General features: G+C 36.8%; 1 protein-coding gene across 1 annotated transcript; it reads left to right on the top strand.

Annotated features, from left to right (window-relative positions):
• Positions 1–2,046: 2,046 nt before the first annotated feature.
• LOC102068452 (Xg glycoprotein (Xg blood group)) lies at positions 2,047–12,820 on the top strand. Its single transcript, XM_074536203.1, has 9 exons — positions 2,047–2,140; positions 4,420–4,461; positions 4,683–4,739; positions 7,514–7,549; positions 9,974–10,039; positions 10,940–10,987; positions 11,619–11,657; positions 11,934–12,053; positions 12,813–12,820. Exons 1-9 carry the CDS (start codon positions 2,047–2,049, stop codon positions 12,818–12,820), a joined length of 510 nt encoding a protein of 169 aa, XP_074392304.1.
• The last annotated feature ends 2,658 nt before the right edge of the window (positions 12,821–15,478 follow it).

Here is a 15,478-nt window from a genome sequence, read left to right as displayed (position 1 = left end):
ATTTCTGCCTTATTTAAATCTGCGTCATTTTAAGTGCCACAAGCTGTGTTCAATTGGAGATTGAAAATTGCAGAGATGTCGTGGTTGCCTTTTGTCAGAAAACTTGGCTGTGTTGTCATGACAAACTGGTAACGCTCACCTGCAGAATCCAGCCTTGTTCCTCATGAATTCAACTCAAAAGCTGTGGGACCTCAGACCCTTGTGATCAAACAGATACATGGTTAAAGGGTGGTGAATCCACTCAACATTTAAATAACAAATTAAACCATAGACAAAAATGCTACTGTCTGCATTTTAGTGACTGGATATTTGGGTCACATTTTCAGAAAACTAATATTCAAAATTTGTGAACACTAAATGCAGATGTGCCTGAGGACATGAGTTTGCAAGCATTTTCTGAAATTCTCTGTTATAAGTCATTGAGGACCACCCACAAAAAACATTATTACAGTAATTTTATTTCTTTGTCAAAACAGGGATACTCCCAGAAGAAAGGTTAGAAGTAATGCCAAGAAATAGCATACTAGCCAAAAAAGCAGCAATAGCAGAGATAACTCTGAGATAATACCACCTGCACAGCTAAATCTCTTCACAACTTTATCCAGATTAAAACAAACAACAAAGACAACAGCAACAAACACAAAACTCCCAACCAAATAAAAAAACACAGTGGAACAAAGCTCTTTCTGCCTCACTAAAATTTCTTTCATTCTTGTTATCATCAGTATATTTCCAAGTCTTTCTATTATGGAAGCTTATAAAAAAATATATGGAAAATTAATTTATTTCGGTCTGTTTTTTCTGTGGAGAGTTTCACTAATTGATTTCTTTTGTCATTTATCTTCAGAGTTCTCTGAAGTGACTGCAGCTCCTATTGAGCTAAATATTTTCTGAGACTCTAATGTGGTTTTGTTTTTAGACTGACCATGGTATGTATAAAGTGTGAGCTGCTCAGCTATTTAACCAACTATCCTCCTTAAATTAGGCTCTTAAAAATGTCTAGGTACAGTCTCAGAAATGGTAATTAACATTTAAAATTCTGCTTCACAGAATCTTACTCCTTGTGGTCATTTTTTGATGTTATTATCAGAGGAAGCTGGAATTGAAATCCAAGCAGTGTTTAGGTTTATTGCAGTATAATTTACCATACTGCACAGATGTCCTCATCCAACTGCCCATCTGCCAAGATTTATGTTTACATAGTCAAAGAGATTTCACTGTGGACTCCTGTCTTACTCTCAGGCAGCCATTCTGTGCTGATGTCCTTTTCTTTTTATTGTTTGGTTAATAATTAGAAATAATTTTTTTAAAACATCAATCTGAATGATTTTTGAAGATTTTCAGTCCTCTTTTTTCTCTTAGAATTTCTATAGCTTTCTTCTATTTCTCACTTGAAGTCTCAAAACAGCACCTTTTGTCTTTTCACACCATTTCCATAAGAGAACAGACATAACAATAGGAGAGGGAAGTGTTGGTATTGTCCAGAAGAAGGGCAGGTGTCAGTAAATGTTTCAGTCTGTTGCTTTAGTTCTCATGCAATTGAAAGCATCTGCTTCATCGTGCTTGAATTTCATAATCTGATTAGATGCCACCTTCTATTTTTTTTCCCTAACTTCAAAGAAATATTCTACCTGAAAGTTTTCCACAGTTTTCCTTCACAAAATTATTTTGTCACATTCTCTTTACAGCATTAGGACCTCAGTAGTTGCTTTCCATATTGTTAATTCCTGCTTGTCATGACCTGTAAAAAGAAGCTGGTTTGGCCAGCTTTGTTATTACAAAATTATTTCTCCTGACTCTTATTCTGATTATGATTACAAAATTATTCCTGATAACTCACTCCAACAAGAAAAGGTTTTAGCCATTGATTATGGTACCCTGAGGCAATGGGGTTTGGGTCAGACAGCCTCCTCCAATACTCAGGATGCTGATCAAAAATGAGGATTTTGCCAGAGGTCAAAATCAAAGGACTGTCAAGCTTATGTTGCTTGTACTGCTGGCACTGAAGAAATGCTTCAGAAAAATATAATTTGACCATGTAAGTCAATGCCGGGATGTCTGCCTGTGCATAGCGTGTCTGCATCAAGATCAAAGGGTTCCATGGCTGGGGTGACAGCCCTTGGAAAGAAGCTCAGGGCCAGTAAGGGCTGGTGGTACTCAGGGCTCAAACAGAAAATATCTTCTGATGAAGCAGCTTGTTTATTTCATAGATTTATGTATTTAATGGATTTGTATTTAAAAATCTGTCAGAGTCTTAGATTATGGCGCTAATAATGGCTTTAAATTTAAAGAGTAGTTTTAAATTAGATATGAGGAAGACTTGTTTTTTACTGTGAATGTGGTGAGGCACAGGAACATGTTGTCCAGAGAAGTTGTGCATACCCCACCTTCAGAAGTGTTCAGGGTTGAATATGTCAGTGAACAATCTGGTCTGGTGGAGGTGTCCCTGCCCATGGCAGTGAGAGTGGGAAACAGATGGTCTTTAAGGTTCTTTCCAACACAAACAACTCTATGGTTCTATGATTCCATGAATATTATCCATCTGAAGACCCAATCCAAAAGTTATTCAACTTGGCAATGTTGTCTGAGGGGCCAAGGCAGAGGAGGAAGAGGTGGCCAGATGAGGCAGCACTCCAAGAACAAATCAAATAGTAAAGAGATAACCTACCACTCTGCTGGCATTACTGGGAAAGTCTTATGCTGTTACATGTTTTTACTTACCAAACATATTCTTCTTCATATTTTATTGGGACAGTTTTGCTTTAGAAGCCATTCCTACTTTGCATTCCAGCCTTGTTTTATCTCTTCCATCAGACCCCGTCTATAATTAAGTCCAAAGACTTACATTGAAATCCTCGTGGGAATCAAAACATTTCCACCTTATATTCCTGCACTGACTATTATTTGAGGATCACACAGTGTTTCACCACTGATAATTAATCTTTCTGGAAGCTCTTTGACACAGACAAGAGCTATTATTCAGGAACAGTGATTAATGAGAAGAAAGCCATGAAGATGTACAGGACCTGTCAAGATGAAGAAGCTGAGCTGAACCCTGAGCACTGCTGTGCTGACAAACCTCTGGCAGCCTCTCTCTTCCTCAGTTTCTTCACTTGAACAGGGATGCCTTTCTTGCTGTGAAGTGTTCAAGACATGCCAAGAAAAACTCCTTAATGAACAGTTAGGTGTTAAGCCTTTTAGAAGGGATAATAAACATATGCAGATCAAGAGCAGCTTGAGGCTTACTCGATGGAGCTCAGTAATGCATTTCTGTTTAGGGAAGTCATAGCATGTCATGACTTCTTGTGGGTTTGTGTAGGCTGATCTTATGCTTGGAATGCAAACACAAGGATGATGCACCACCCTGGATGAAAACCAATGGATACATGTTCACCAAGCATGTGCTTCATGAAGCCTGTACATTACAAGGAAAGTGGCAGATTGCAAAGTTAAAAGCAAAACTCACATGAATAATTGTGTGTTTTCAGTTCAAAGTAATCTATTTCAGTTTATACATTTAAAATATTTCCTAGTTTTCTTTGCTTGCTAGCTTCAAAAGTACAGATGCTAATTACTCTGCTGTGGCATTCAAAGATATTGTGTTCAACTAACAGAGAACAGGAAGAAATTGTTTTTCCCTTTTCAGCTTTTTTCATTTACAGAGGAAAATAAGTTAGATAAACACATCTTAATATATTTTACTTATGGCCCATGTTACAGTGATAATTTAAAAAAAATTTGATTTGTGTTGCAACTGATCACAATGCAGGGTTTACAGTAAAGCTGCTTGCTAAGCTAAGACAGGAAAATAATAATGAAGATATTAAAAAATATTAATATATATCTTATATATTAATGAAGATATATAATATATATTTATATATGATATGTATATTATATATACATATAAAAATGCATATATACATACATATATATTATACATTTATATATTATATATGTAATATATATTATATATTATATATTTATATATATAACATATATAAAGTTATATATGTTATATATTAATGAAGATATTAAAAATTCTCACCTAATGATTTTGTATCACAGGTACTATGCTGAATGCTGCTTTCAGCTGTCTCCTGGCAATAGTCCTGTGCCCTCTAGCTGGCGACCTGTGTTCTTCAAAGGGCTGTTTGTACAGCAGCTGAATATGATAACAGGAGAGAGCAGCTTCTCTTTGGCCTACCTGAACAAATAACTTCCTTGGATTAAATGAGCCCATCTCTCACAGTCATTCAGGAATTCAGGTCATTCAGCTGTGTAGGAATGACAGCTAACAACTTGGATGGGTGTTTCTTTTGCCTCTTACTGGTGTTCTGCTTCTGTACTGAGCCCTCAAGTGTGGAGGTGATGGAAACCTGCCTGCTGACTTTGTGTCTTCTGTCACATTCCTTCCAGGTCAAGATGATTTTGATTTAGCTGATGCCCTTGATCACCCTGGTATGTAAATTTTCTATCCTTATTTTACTATGGCATTTACATCTAATAGTAAATCTTACGTCATTTTCCTTGAGGAATGGAATATGAAGTGGCTACTACTTCTGTTAAAGATACACAGAACTGAAGAATGCTAGGTTTCAATGTGTCTATCATGAAATGAAAATCTTATTTAAAACAAACCAACAAAAAACATGTCATTGGCATGTCATTGTGTCCAACAGATGACAGCATCACCAGGAAACCCACAGTGATCAGAAGACCGACAAGACCTGTGTACAGTGAGTAATAAATAATGGGTCATAAAACTGATTTTGTACATGTAGGAAACTTTCACGTGAGGCTCTTTATCATATTTGCTGCTGTGCTTTAGCTGAGATAATGTGTGATTAACAGCTGTCTTCTTAAAGTCAAAGAAGTGCTCTTTTTACAATTACCAGTTACATGTCTTTACTGCTTCCAGTGAGACAATCAAGCATGTGAGAGTATTTTATTTCCTAAAGCCCTTCTTCACCCTTTTCTAGATGGTTCTGAATCCCTGGGGAGTATAACAATGGGTAGCTGTTGCTAAAATTGGCTGTTTCTCTACTTTTTTTCCTTATTATCTTTATTTTTTGTATATTTATTCATGATGCTTGATAACAGAATTGGAAAAGAGTCAGAACAAAGACAGGGCTCAACTAGCCACCCCACTCTTTTATAGCACTCTTCTTCTCATTGGTTACAGCTGTGGCCTGTAAAGTCAGGCCTGTTCCTAATCTTTGATAATTGGCCCAGCTGTAACTCCTTAGGGGTAAGATTACTTTCTACACTATCTTTATTTTCTTATAGTCTATCCCCCTACACAGCTGAGGCCAATTACAGCCAGTGTCCTCTGGTATCCCATGCACCTCTGCCTGAGTTAAAGCTCTCCTGTAGGCACCTCCCTAGTGTAGCAAAATTCATCACAACTGTTAGTGGAAGGTAATGCTTATTTACAAAATCTCAATTTGTAAGTTGACATTTACCCACTGACATTGTTCCTGCATTTTGTTTAATTCAGCCATGCCCTCACATCCACCTGCTCATGAGCACCAAGATGTGTGTGCTTAGGTGGCCTGGTGAGCATTGTGGGCAACATGAGACAAAGCTTGCCAGCTACTGAGCTCTTATCCTGTCTCTGTGCTTCTTCTTGATCAGAAATGACAAGCAGAATCCACAGATCTTTTATATCCTTTAGCAATAATCAGGTATTATAGAGAGGTCCTTTGCCTCATAATATTTCTCACTCCAGTGCCTCTGAACCCTTGGTCAGGTTGCTGCCTGACCAAGTAATGCCCACTATATTTTTTTTCACTTGTTTGGAGTTCACAGGCTGTGTGCACAGACTTATTTTCTGCGTGGATGATCAGAAAAGTAGTGATATGCTGCAATCTTTGGTGTTAGAATGCCTTTCTGCTTTTCCTCTGCTGACAAGTCATCTGTGCTGTCATCAAAGCACAGGCCTGCTAGTTTTGACAGAAACAACAATTCCTCAGTTTTACTGCTAGGAACAGTGAACTTTAGTCTGTTGTTTTAACATTTTGCTGTTATTTTTGGTCCTGACAGACACACACATTTCCATTTTTATTTAATTCATATCAACCTTAGCATTTCTGCAACAAATCTCTTCATTAACCCTTCAGAGCACAACTTGCATTTTACCTGAATTCATGTCAATAATAAATTGAATCCAGTATTCAATTTATTGCTTCTTACAAATTTAACATTTGACAGGTAATGGTATTTTTGAAATGCAACTCTCTGCCAAGCAGACACAGGGAGGACCTACACCTAACAAGTACAAAACAAGTCATGTATTATGAATTTATTTATTTTCCTGCCAGATTTCCTGGTGACATCAAAGCATTTCTGAGTTGTTACTCAAATGAGACTAGATACTGTGCAAAAGCAGCTTTCCAGTCCTCCTAGGTATAAAGAACAGAAGAAAACAGATTTCTGCATGGTGATTTTCCTGTGTTTCAGGAATTCTGACACATCTATAATTTAAAAAAAAATGTTAAATTGAGAGTCTATCTAATTGTCTGTGGCAACAAACACTGTTACAAAAATTTTGATAGGTTTTGCTATCCCCTTTGTTCTGACTCATTGTACCACTCCACGCGTATAAGCATCAAGAAAGGGATTCTTGGAGTTAAAACATCCATCTAATGTATTTCTTTCAGAGCTCACCATCATTCCATACACACCTTAAAATACCACCCACTCACTCATATCCACACCTGCATGTTAGAAACAGAGTTCCTCTTTATGCATCTACAGCTCATGGACACATTGTTTATTGCACGGGAAGATTCCATCCCAGGTACAGCGAGACACGTGTATGGTGCTGGGCAATGGTCACAGCCTGGTGATTTACTGGGAAACTTTTGCATACAGACATTTAATTCTATCTAAAAACCTTAATGGCTCAGGCAAATAAAAACAGACTGTCTCTCAACCTCAGACAGATGCATATGATTGCCTGAAGCAAGGGGTCATCATGACCCTTACATGGATATTTGATTCAATATCTCCCCAAGTAGGTTTATTGCTCCCCAGTATTTGCTCTCAAAATGGATATTCAGTTTTCCTAGTTCAATAAATTACATTTAAGCCAAACATACATATACAAAATTTAACCACAGACATAAATGTTAATAATTAAGTATATTTTAAAAATTAGTGCAGTTACATATTATAACATAGCTAATTTTATTTTTGTATTTGCAGGTATATTAAAGAGGTATTGATCTTGATTCAGCTGTAAGATTTATTTTGACATCATTTAAAACTGGAAAAATAACTTTGTATTTTGAGTAGAAAATACTGTGCTATTTGTCAATTAGTGTGTGGGAAAATGTTACTATAAGAGTTTTCAAGAAAAGTGTGATAAGTTATTTGAATTTGTGGCACTGACTTGAAAAAGTGCTTGTCAAGCATGTAGTTGTACACATTTTAATGAAAATAATATTACATTTCCCTCAAGAATTGTGTGTAACTCACTTTTCTACATCTTCCTCCTATTCATTTTTAGACAACGATCTGCATTTAGGAGATGCTCTTGGTGGGGGTGAGTACTCCCTTGTTTCCTTGAATACAAGGGGATTTTTTTCTTCCATAGTCTTTTCCTGAACTCTGCCTAAATTGTAAAAAGATATTTCAGTACTGCAGGAGGTGCAATGGTCATGAGAGTTATTACAGCTCATGTACATGCAGCCCTTCTGCCTGAGGCTGTCACACAGAGTGGGGACAGCACCTGGTCACCAGCAACCTTTGAGAGCCTCCATATGCCCTGCCTTGCATGAACTGAAGTTAGCTGGGGCTTGCTGTACCATGGCAGAGCACCCCAGGCATTGCTGGGGAGAGCAAACATCACCCATTCAGCTGGGATGGCTCAGGGTGGAGTCCTCTGACTCAAGCTTGAAGAAGGTGATGGCTGTAGTTTCTTCAGCGACCAAAAATGAGCCTATTTCAGAGATGAGCACTGATGAATACAGCTTAAGCTTGAAGCAGTCAAACTGTTGTAACATGCTGTTGACTTCCAGATATTCCCATAACACCCAGACCTGACCTCAGAAGTATTCTGAGTACAGTACTGTACTGAGCTGTGCAGACATATGAAATCCTTGAGGCTTGGAATTTGTACACCAAATTTCATTTAGTGTGTTTAGAGATATACCAACGATGAGAAGTACTCTAGAAAGGTTCTTGAATACTGCAGTTACTCAAAATGCAATTAGTATTCAATCAAAGCCTAAAATTCCACTTTAATCACAGCCACACAAAAGAAAAATTGCACAGAACCTCTGAATCAGATGCAGTGGTTTGCTCACGTTTCAGTCTTAGAAACTTTGACAGTCTTTGATGTTGTTTATGTTTTTTTCCATTTCTAATTTCCCCTGTGGCACTTCATGCCTTTTTATGAATGATATATTAGTCCAGATTTAACAAAACCGGATCTAATTTTGTTAATAATTCCCATATTTATATTTTCATTTATTTTTCCCTGTAATAATTCTTCCATTCCTGCAAGCTTTTATTGAGTACTGTTATGAGAAGATAGGTTAAATGTGTTGGCTAAAGTATTAATTAATAGCTTAAGTATCTTAACTAAATCAAATCTTTTCATTCCAAGGATGGAAAATTGTATTTCTATTGGTTTTATTTCTTTGTTCCATTTTCAGTTCAGGTTCTTAATTGATCTTCATACATGGTATAATAAGGTTTAAGTTATGTATCTCATTATCAGTATTTCTGAAGACATGTTTTCACCAGCTGTGCTACACAGTGTGTCTTCTATGCTTTGAGAAGACTAAGTGCAGCATCATGATAGAAATTAAATGTGGAATTGGTGGTTTTCTGCTTTTGTGCCACAGTGAGTCTTAGTTCATTACACAGAGCCAGAACAGAGCAAGTCCTTCCTCTGCTGAATATAATTTATTGGGAAAAGTCAGATTCAGCAAAGCTTTATGACTCTACGTAAAATCTGTAGGCTGTTAAACTCACTTGAGATTAAGCATATACCTAAATAATTTTCTGGATCAGAACCTAAATGGTGTTCAGAAACAGAAGAATTGTATTTAGCAGCTAGGCAAGAAGAAAACATAAAAAAGGGCATCTGGCATGGTTAGAAGGTGAAAGATTTAAAGAGGGGGAGGGAAATTGCTATTTATTTCTGTGACCTAATTTTGATTTATGCCGAGAAAAATGCACTGTCTGGCATTTTTAAGAATAGTTGAATACCTGGTTGAATTGGTTGAGTAAAGAGTGGCAAGAGAAAACCGGCTCTATACACACAGAGCAGCAAGCCTAGATATTAAATTTGGCAGGCTTTGACCTGGATGAGCCCTTCAGCATTGTATATGCAGTTTGGAAACTCCTTTTAAGGATCAGATCTCCTGCTCTATCCAATGCATCTCTTTCTAATGCTTTGGCAAAAAAAAATTAAAGTTAAATGTTAGCACAAAGTTCTAAACAACAGCAAAGCTGAAGTCTGAGATCATTTTGCACTGTTCAAGAGCAGAAAATTCATTATACATTAGATAAATTCAGCATCTGCTAGATGAAACTAATCTGCAGGCCTTATTAAAACCTGTTGATGGCAATGAGATAACCTGCTGCTTCCTGCCCAGCCTAGAACACAGCTTCTCTGTTGGCTCTGAATAACTGCACCACTGACACCCAGAGTGACTGACACATTGTGCCCCCCAGCTGTCAGCTTTAATCAATACTAGTACTTGCCAGATATATGTAAAATATTTTCCCTCAATGTTTTTTTTGAATTCTTCTCTTCTTTCGAAAATATTCCCTATTCACTTCCAAATCAATTTTTATAGCTAGCTATTTGTTGATATAGTGCTTAAATCTTCTTAACTACTGAAAAAGCCCTTTTATTAATTCATGGGATGGCAAATTAGAAATAGGTATAAAATGCTTTTATTTAAAGTTCCCAGTTTTGCCTGTTCAATCATCTAACAATATTAATTATCAATAGGTGACATCTCAAGAAAACCTTTATACCCACCTCTTCCACCACGCCCAGGAAGCTATGGCAATTCTGGTAAGGCTACTTGCTCACAAGAAATGTAGTGCTATCAGCTGTTCAGAGTAGACATTTTGAATACTTTATTCTCTTATTTCTCTAGTAATAGCATTTATCATCCTTTTCCCATGTCTTCCTTTTGTAGTCACTGTTTCTGACCCAGGGGTGAGAAAGCTTCTTTCTGAATGTTAGTGTTGATACTATAAAGTTTTTCTGTTTGTTCAAAATGTGGACACTGCGTATTAAGTGGCACGAGACTAACATTTAATCTAGTTAATGTTTTCATTTTGGGTGTGTATACACTGAACTATGCAAAGGCTCAAATTTGACATCTAGCCACAGGGCAGGGATAAACCTGTGCTCAAATCAATTTGAGATGTGCATCTGAGATGGCCCTGGGGCATACACCAGATAGGGCTGGGCAGCCTGTATTGCTTTTGAGTTTGGTTCCAGACACTTCCTTAAATAAAGTAAATGTGGTATATCTGTTCTGGCTTTCTCCCTGTACCTGTACTTACTTTGGGTATGGCTGTAGTGGTGAGCTGTGCACAGGTCCTTCTGGAGTCCTTCCTGGAAAGGATTCACTGATTCTCTGCTTCAGGGGTCGCTGGCACTCAAGATGCCCATATTGTACAAGGATTTGTGTTACTGGGAGCCCAAGCCCACATATCCCACAAGTGCCCAAAACAGACACAGAATACATGGACACCAATGTGTCTATGTATTCTGTGTCAGTACTTCAGCTTTCAGGTGAATTTTGGTAGGTGACTGTTCAGTGTAAGACATATTACCCATCCACCATGTCCAGGCTGGGATTTCAAAGGTCCCTCACCTCTCCCTAGAACACTACAAAAGGAGTGGACAAGTGAAGGGGTTACCATTGTATATAATTTTGAAACTGGAATCTTTATCTTGCAGGAGGTTTTGATGACTCAGATCTGATTGGCGGAAAGCCTTTACCACCAGGTAACATTTGCCTATTTCCTTTCTAACATGTTCCTAACACCTGTAAATTGGAGCTGGTTGGTTTTGTTTTTGTGGTAATCTGTCTCTGGAGGTATAGGGCCACACTGGCCTGTTTTTATTTAGGTTAGTTATCCTTCATGAAAAAACATGGGTTTAAGCCTGAAGCTAGAACTTGAAACATATTCCAAAACATTTTTTAGATGTCAAAAGCCCGCAGGTTTTATCCCTTTGAATTTAGCAAGAAAAGTCCAAAAACAAGAGGTATGCTGAAATATATGGACCAAGACTAAGATCTTGATGTAAACTACTAATAAATGAGCTGATTGTCTGGGAGTAGAGAAGAGATAGAGTATTCTGTCCTCCCTGTGAAATCAGCTTGATGTAGCCTGTTACAGGTGGTTCTTCTATTCCATTATAACATTCTTCCCCAAAAAGGAAGTTTCAAGAGGATGAGCAGTTATTCCTCTGGCCAGCACAGCCATCAGTGGGGAGTGGAAAGGGAGTTCCTCTATTGTAGTGTTGTTGGGCCACTCCTTTTGCACTTTGTACATCATGCTTTGCTGAGTAAAGACTTAGTTCTCAAAACAGGATGACAAACATTTCTTTGATGAAGCTTCACCCTCTATTCCAGGAGATCAGGAGCATCATTTCAATCATGGAGCGAACACAGGTATAGTAAATAATTTATATTCTTCTGGAATTGATTTCTGATCGTTATGAAATACTAAAACAATTATAGCCTTACAAAGTAGCAGATATAATAAATTAGGCTTTAAGACATAATTTTCACATCAGCTGCAATATAACACAATTTTTTATTCATCTGCCTAATTCTATAGTTTCACCAAACTATTTTCATAATTTGGTAAAGGCACACTTTAATAGACAATACACTTAAACCATTTAAATGCCTCTGAAAAACCCCCTTCTCTTTCTTTTTCCACAGATTCAGGTTTAATTGCTGGAGTTACATCTCCTGTAATTTCTGCTTTTGTGATACTGATTGTTGGATCCATAGCAGCCTACACTGCTTACAAGAATAAGAAACTCTGTTTCAAACCACGCGGTAAGGCCCAATGATTTTTCCACTAATTTAGTGGTGAAGTTGATGGGAACTTGACAAACAATTGTCTCTGCCAGCACAGAGGTGCCTGGCAATTGTGGCTCAGTGTGTAGAAACCAGCCAGGGTGGCCTAGATCAGCCTCAGAAAAGCTGGCAAACACCCACAGTGGAAATACTCAATGTTCAATTTTCATTTTTCAGGTGGGGCTGCAGTGTAAAGCACTGCAAGAAGAGTTGCTGTCTGATCACAGGCTCCTTTGGTTGGTGACATTCTACACTGCCATTCTGACAGAAGAAAATCTTCCCCTAACGAATGTTTTCTTGAGACATTGCAGTCCTGCTCTCTGTAACCTGATGTCACTTTTGCACCTCAAGCTTTATGTCATCAAAAATATGCTTAAGACATCCAGGGATTGTATTGCACTCTCTGACCTGCATTCATAAAGGCTGGATACAGATTTTGACTCAGAAGTTATCATAAACAACAAAGAAATCAAGTTTGATATAAGCTAAAAATCAAAGGATTCAGGTTTGTGAGGATTTGAGTCACCGAATAATTTTTTTTTCTGTTTTCAAAATTAGCCAAAAAAACCCTCAGTCCTTCTGATAGAATAGGAATAAGGAGTTTGCCATTTCCTTTCACACCTGTTGGGTTTCTCCAGTATATTTCTGTAATGTTTACTATGTTTAAAGAAAATTTGTAGTTGTCTAAAGGATTAAAAATTTGAATGCCTTTACTTTGTGTTTATGTGTGAATTTTAGCAAAGTGAAAGGAACTATAGCTAGAAAATGCATTCTTAATTTTACAATATACTGAAAAGATTATGTATATTGATAAACCACTGTTTAAAATAAAACAGAGAGGAATACATGCTAATTTTATTTATTTATTTATTTTATTGATTAAATACTGATCTGGTGTTTAGCTCTTCTCAGGAACTAGAATTTTACATGAGTTTCTTTTCTGTTCTTGAAAACTTAGGCCTGACTCTAGGAACCTTTGAAGGTACTAATCTAGAAAGATTTTTTTTAAAATATTATTTATAACTTCTGAAAATGGAAAATGGGTACAAAGATTTTTCTGATTCATTTAGAATGAGTTTGGGATGCTTCAATCTCTAAAATCTAAGTCACAATGACTTCTGAGCTTCATATTATGTGGAGGTGAGGTTGGCATAGTTTTTCTAGTTAGACAGTTTCACTTCTTTCCCTTCATTCCTGAACAACCTTGCTGTGCTGACAATATCCTCATGTAGACAAACCTATAATGAAAATTGACACCTTTCCTGTCTCTCTGCCTTCATTTAGCTAACTGGATCAAAAAAAAAAAAAAAAAAAAAAAGCAAGTGAAGGAAATACAGATGAAAATTGGCAAAACTAGCAGTTTACTGACATAATTCTGCAATAGAGACATTTTAATTGACATTTAAAGCATAAGGAAATTGGTGTGGTTTTATCTTCATTTTATATCCAAAGCATGGTTTTCGTTACTGCAATTCCACATATATGGAGGTGAATATGATTTTGTGCTTATTACATTATTGAAAGGAAGACATATACTAAAAAAGTAATTTTTCATATAATAAAATGCTATTTATCTGAATTATATTTTCAATTGATATATATCAGTTGCTTGCTTAGACTTCCACTTTTTTTTTGATCCTGAAAAAAATTATAATGTACATCAGTTTAAACACAGAAACATCTCAACAACATACAAACAAATGAACACCTTTGTGGCTATCACTTTCAACTTATAAATGAGAAAATATTTTTAATATGGCTTTCAAGGACATTTAATATTTCTTTTTAAATATTAATTTTCCATGTTAACAGTTAAAACAGATTGTTGTATATTTTGTAAGACAGACATAAAGATTTGATTAATGAAATTACATGTGTTTTGGTGTTACAGCTTCAGTTGTTTGTCCCACCATGAAAAAATATATATCTCTTCAAAATTTTCAATAAATAAAACTGTGTTTTATCTAAGATGACCCAGGTTTTGTTTGTTTTGTTTGCTACTTTCTGGGACATATGAGGATTGATACATTCTGTATACAAGTTCAAATATGTCCCACTAGAGAAAAGGAAATGCAACAACTTAACTATCTATTATTTTTCTCTCTCTCCCTTTTTTTTTTATTTTACTAAGTGTCGAGAGAAGTATCTATGTGCAACATTTTTAGTTTAGCTATACTATGACAATTTATTTTAAATTCTTCATAAAATTTTCAAAATAATTTGTTACTTGTGTTGATATTAATAGCCCAAAATCAGATTTATTATGGGGAATTTGAGTAACACCCATGAATCTGAATGGATAAACCCTGACTACCCAAGTGTTTGACCCTCTGAAGCTCTTTGGTGTAATTTGTCAATATATACCAATATGTCAATATACCAGTGTGCAGATGCACTTTTAGGTGTCAATTTCCCTTTTAATGAGAATGATGATGATGATGGTAAAAAAAATATATAATTTTTGCATTAACTATTTCTAGTATTATTGTTTCCAGTAATTGAGGGGTTATGTAGGGAAGCGAAGGAAGGAAGGAAGGAAGTGGCGGAAGTGGCGGAAGGAAGTGGCGGAAGGAAGTGGCGGAAGGAAGTGGCGGAAGGAAGGAAGGAAGTGGCGGAAGGAAGTGGCGGAAGGAAGTGGCGGAAGGAAGTGGCGGAAGGAAGGAAGGAAGTGGTGGAAGGAAGTGGTGGAAGGAAGTGGCGGAAGGAAGTGGCGGAAGGAAGTGGCGGAAGGAAGTGGCGGAAGGAAGGAAGGAAGGAAGGAAGGAAGGAAGGAAGGAAGGAAGGAAGGAAGGAAGGAAGGAAGGAAGGAAGGAAGGTTGGTTAACTGACTGTTAGAACATTGAACTCTAGCTTGTGATACTGACTCTGATACTTAAAATTTATTCCATACTGTAAAAAAAAATTGCTGGCACACAAGTAAAACAGATTATCATCTAAATATAGACATCACTTTTATTACCAAGGAGAAACTTTTCTTAGTCTTCAAATCCCCCAACTGAAATAGATCTGCCAGTAAAATTATCTTAAAGAGTAATCAGAGTGATTACTGATAACTATGTTATCTAGTTGATTTGTCTACATAAGTCAATGGTGAATACAGATCCCTGAGATTTTGTTTCTGTGGGATAAATAAAACTCAATTTCCTGAGTGTTTATTTCCATCCTTCCTTCCTTCAAGCACTTCACCATTACTACAGAGCAATGACACCCTCTTTTCTGGTGGACCTTTAGGATTCTTCCAGGGTGTAAGAGAACAAATGCTGCCGCTTGGAGTGGCAACAGAGATCTCTTGCAAATTGTTGGAAACAAAGTTTATATAGCTGAGTGGCACCAGTAGGCAGTTTTTTCAGTGGCACATTACCTGGAACTTGTTTACCTCTGCTACATAGATATTGATGTTCACA

This window comes from Zonotrichia albicollis, chromosome 2, assembly GCF_047830755.1.
Source record: "Zonotrichia albicollis isolate bZonAlb1 chromosome 2, bZonAlb1.hap1, whole genome shotgun sequence".
Lineage (NCBI taxonomy): Eukaryota > Metazoa > Chordata > Aves > Passeriformes > Passerellidae > Zonotrichia > Zonotrichia albicollis.
This window is presented reverse-complemented; position numbering and strand designations above follow the sequence as displayed.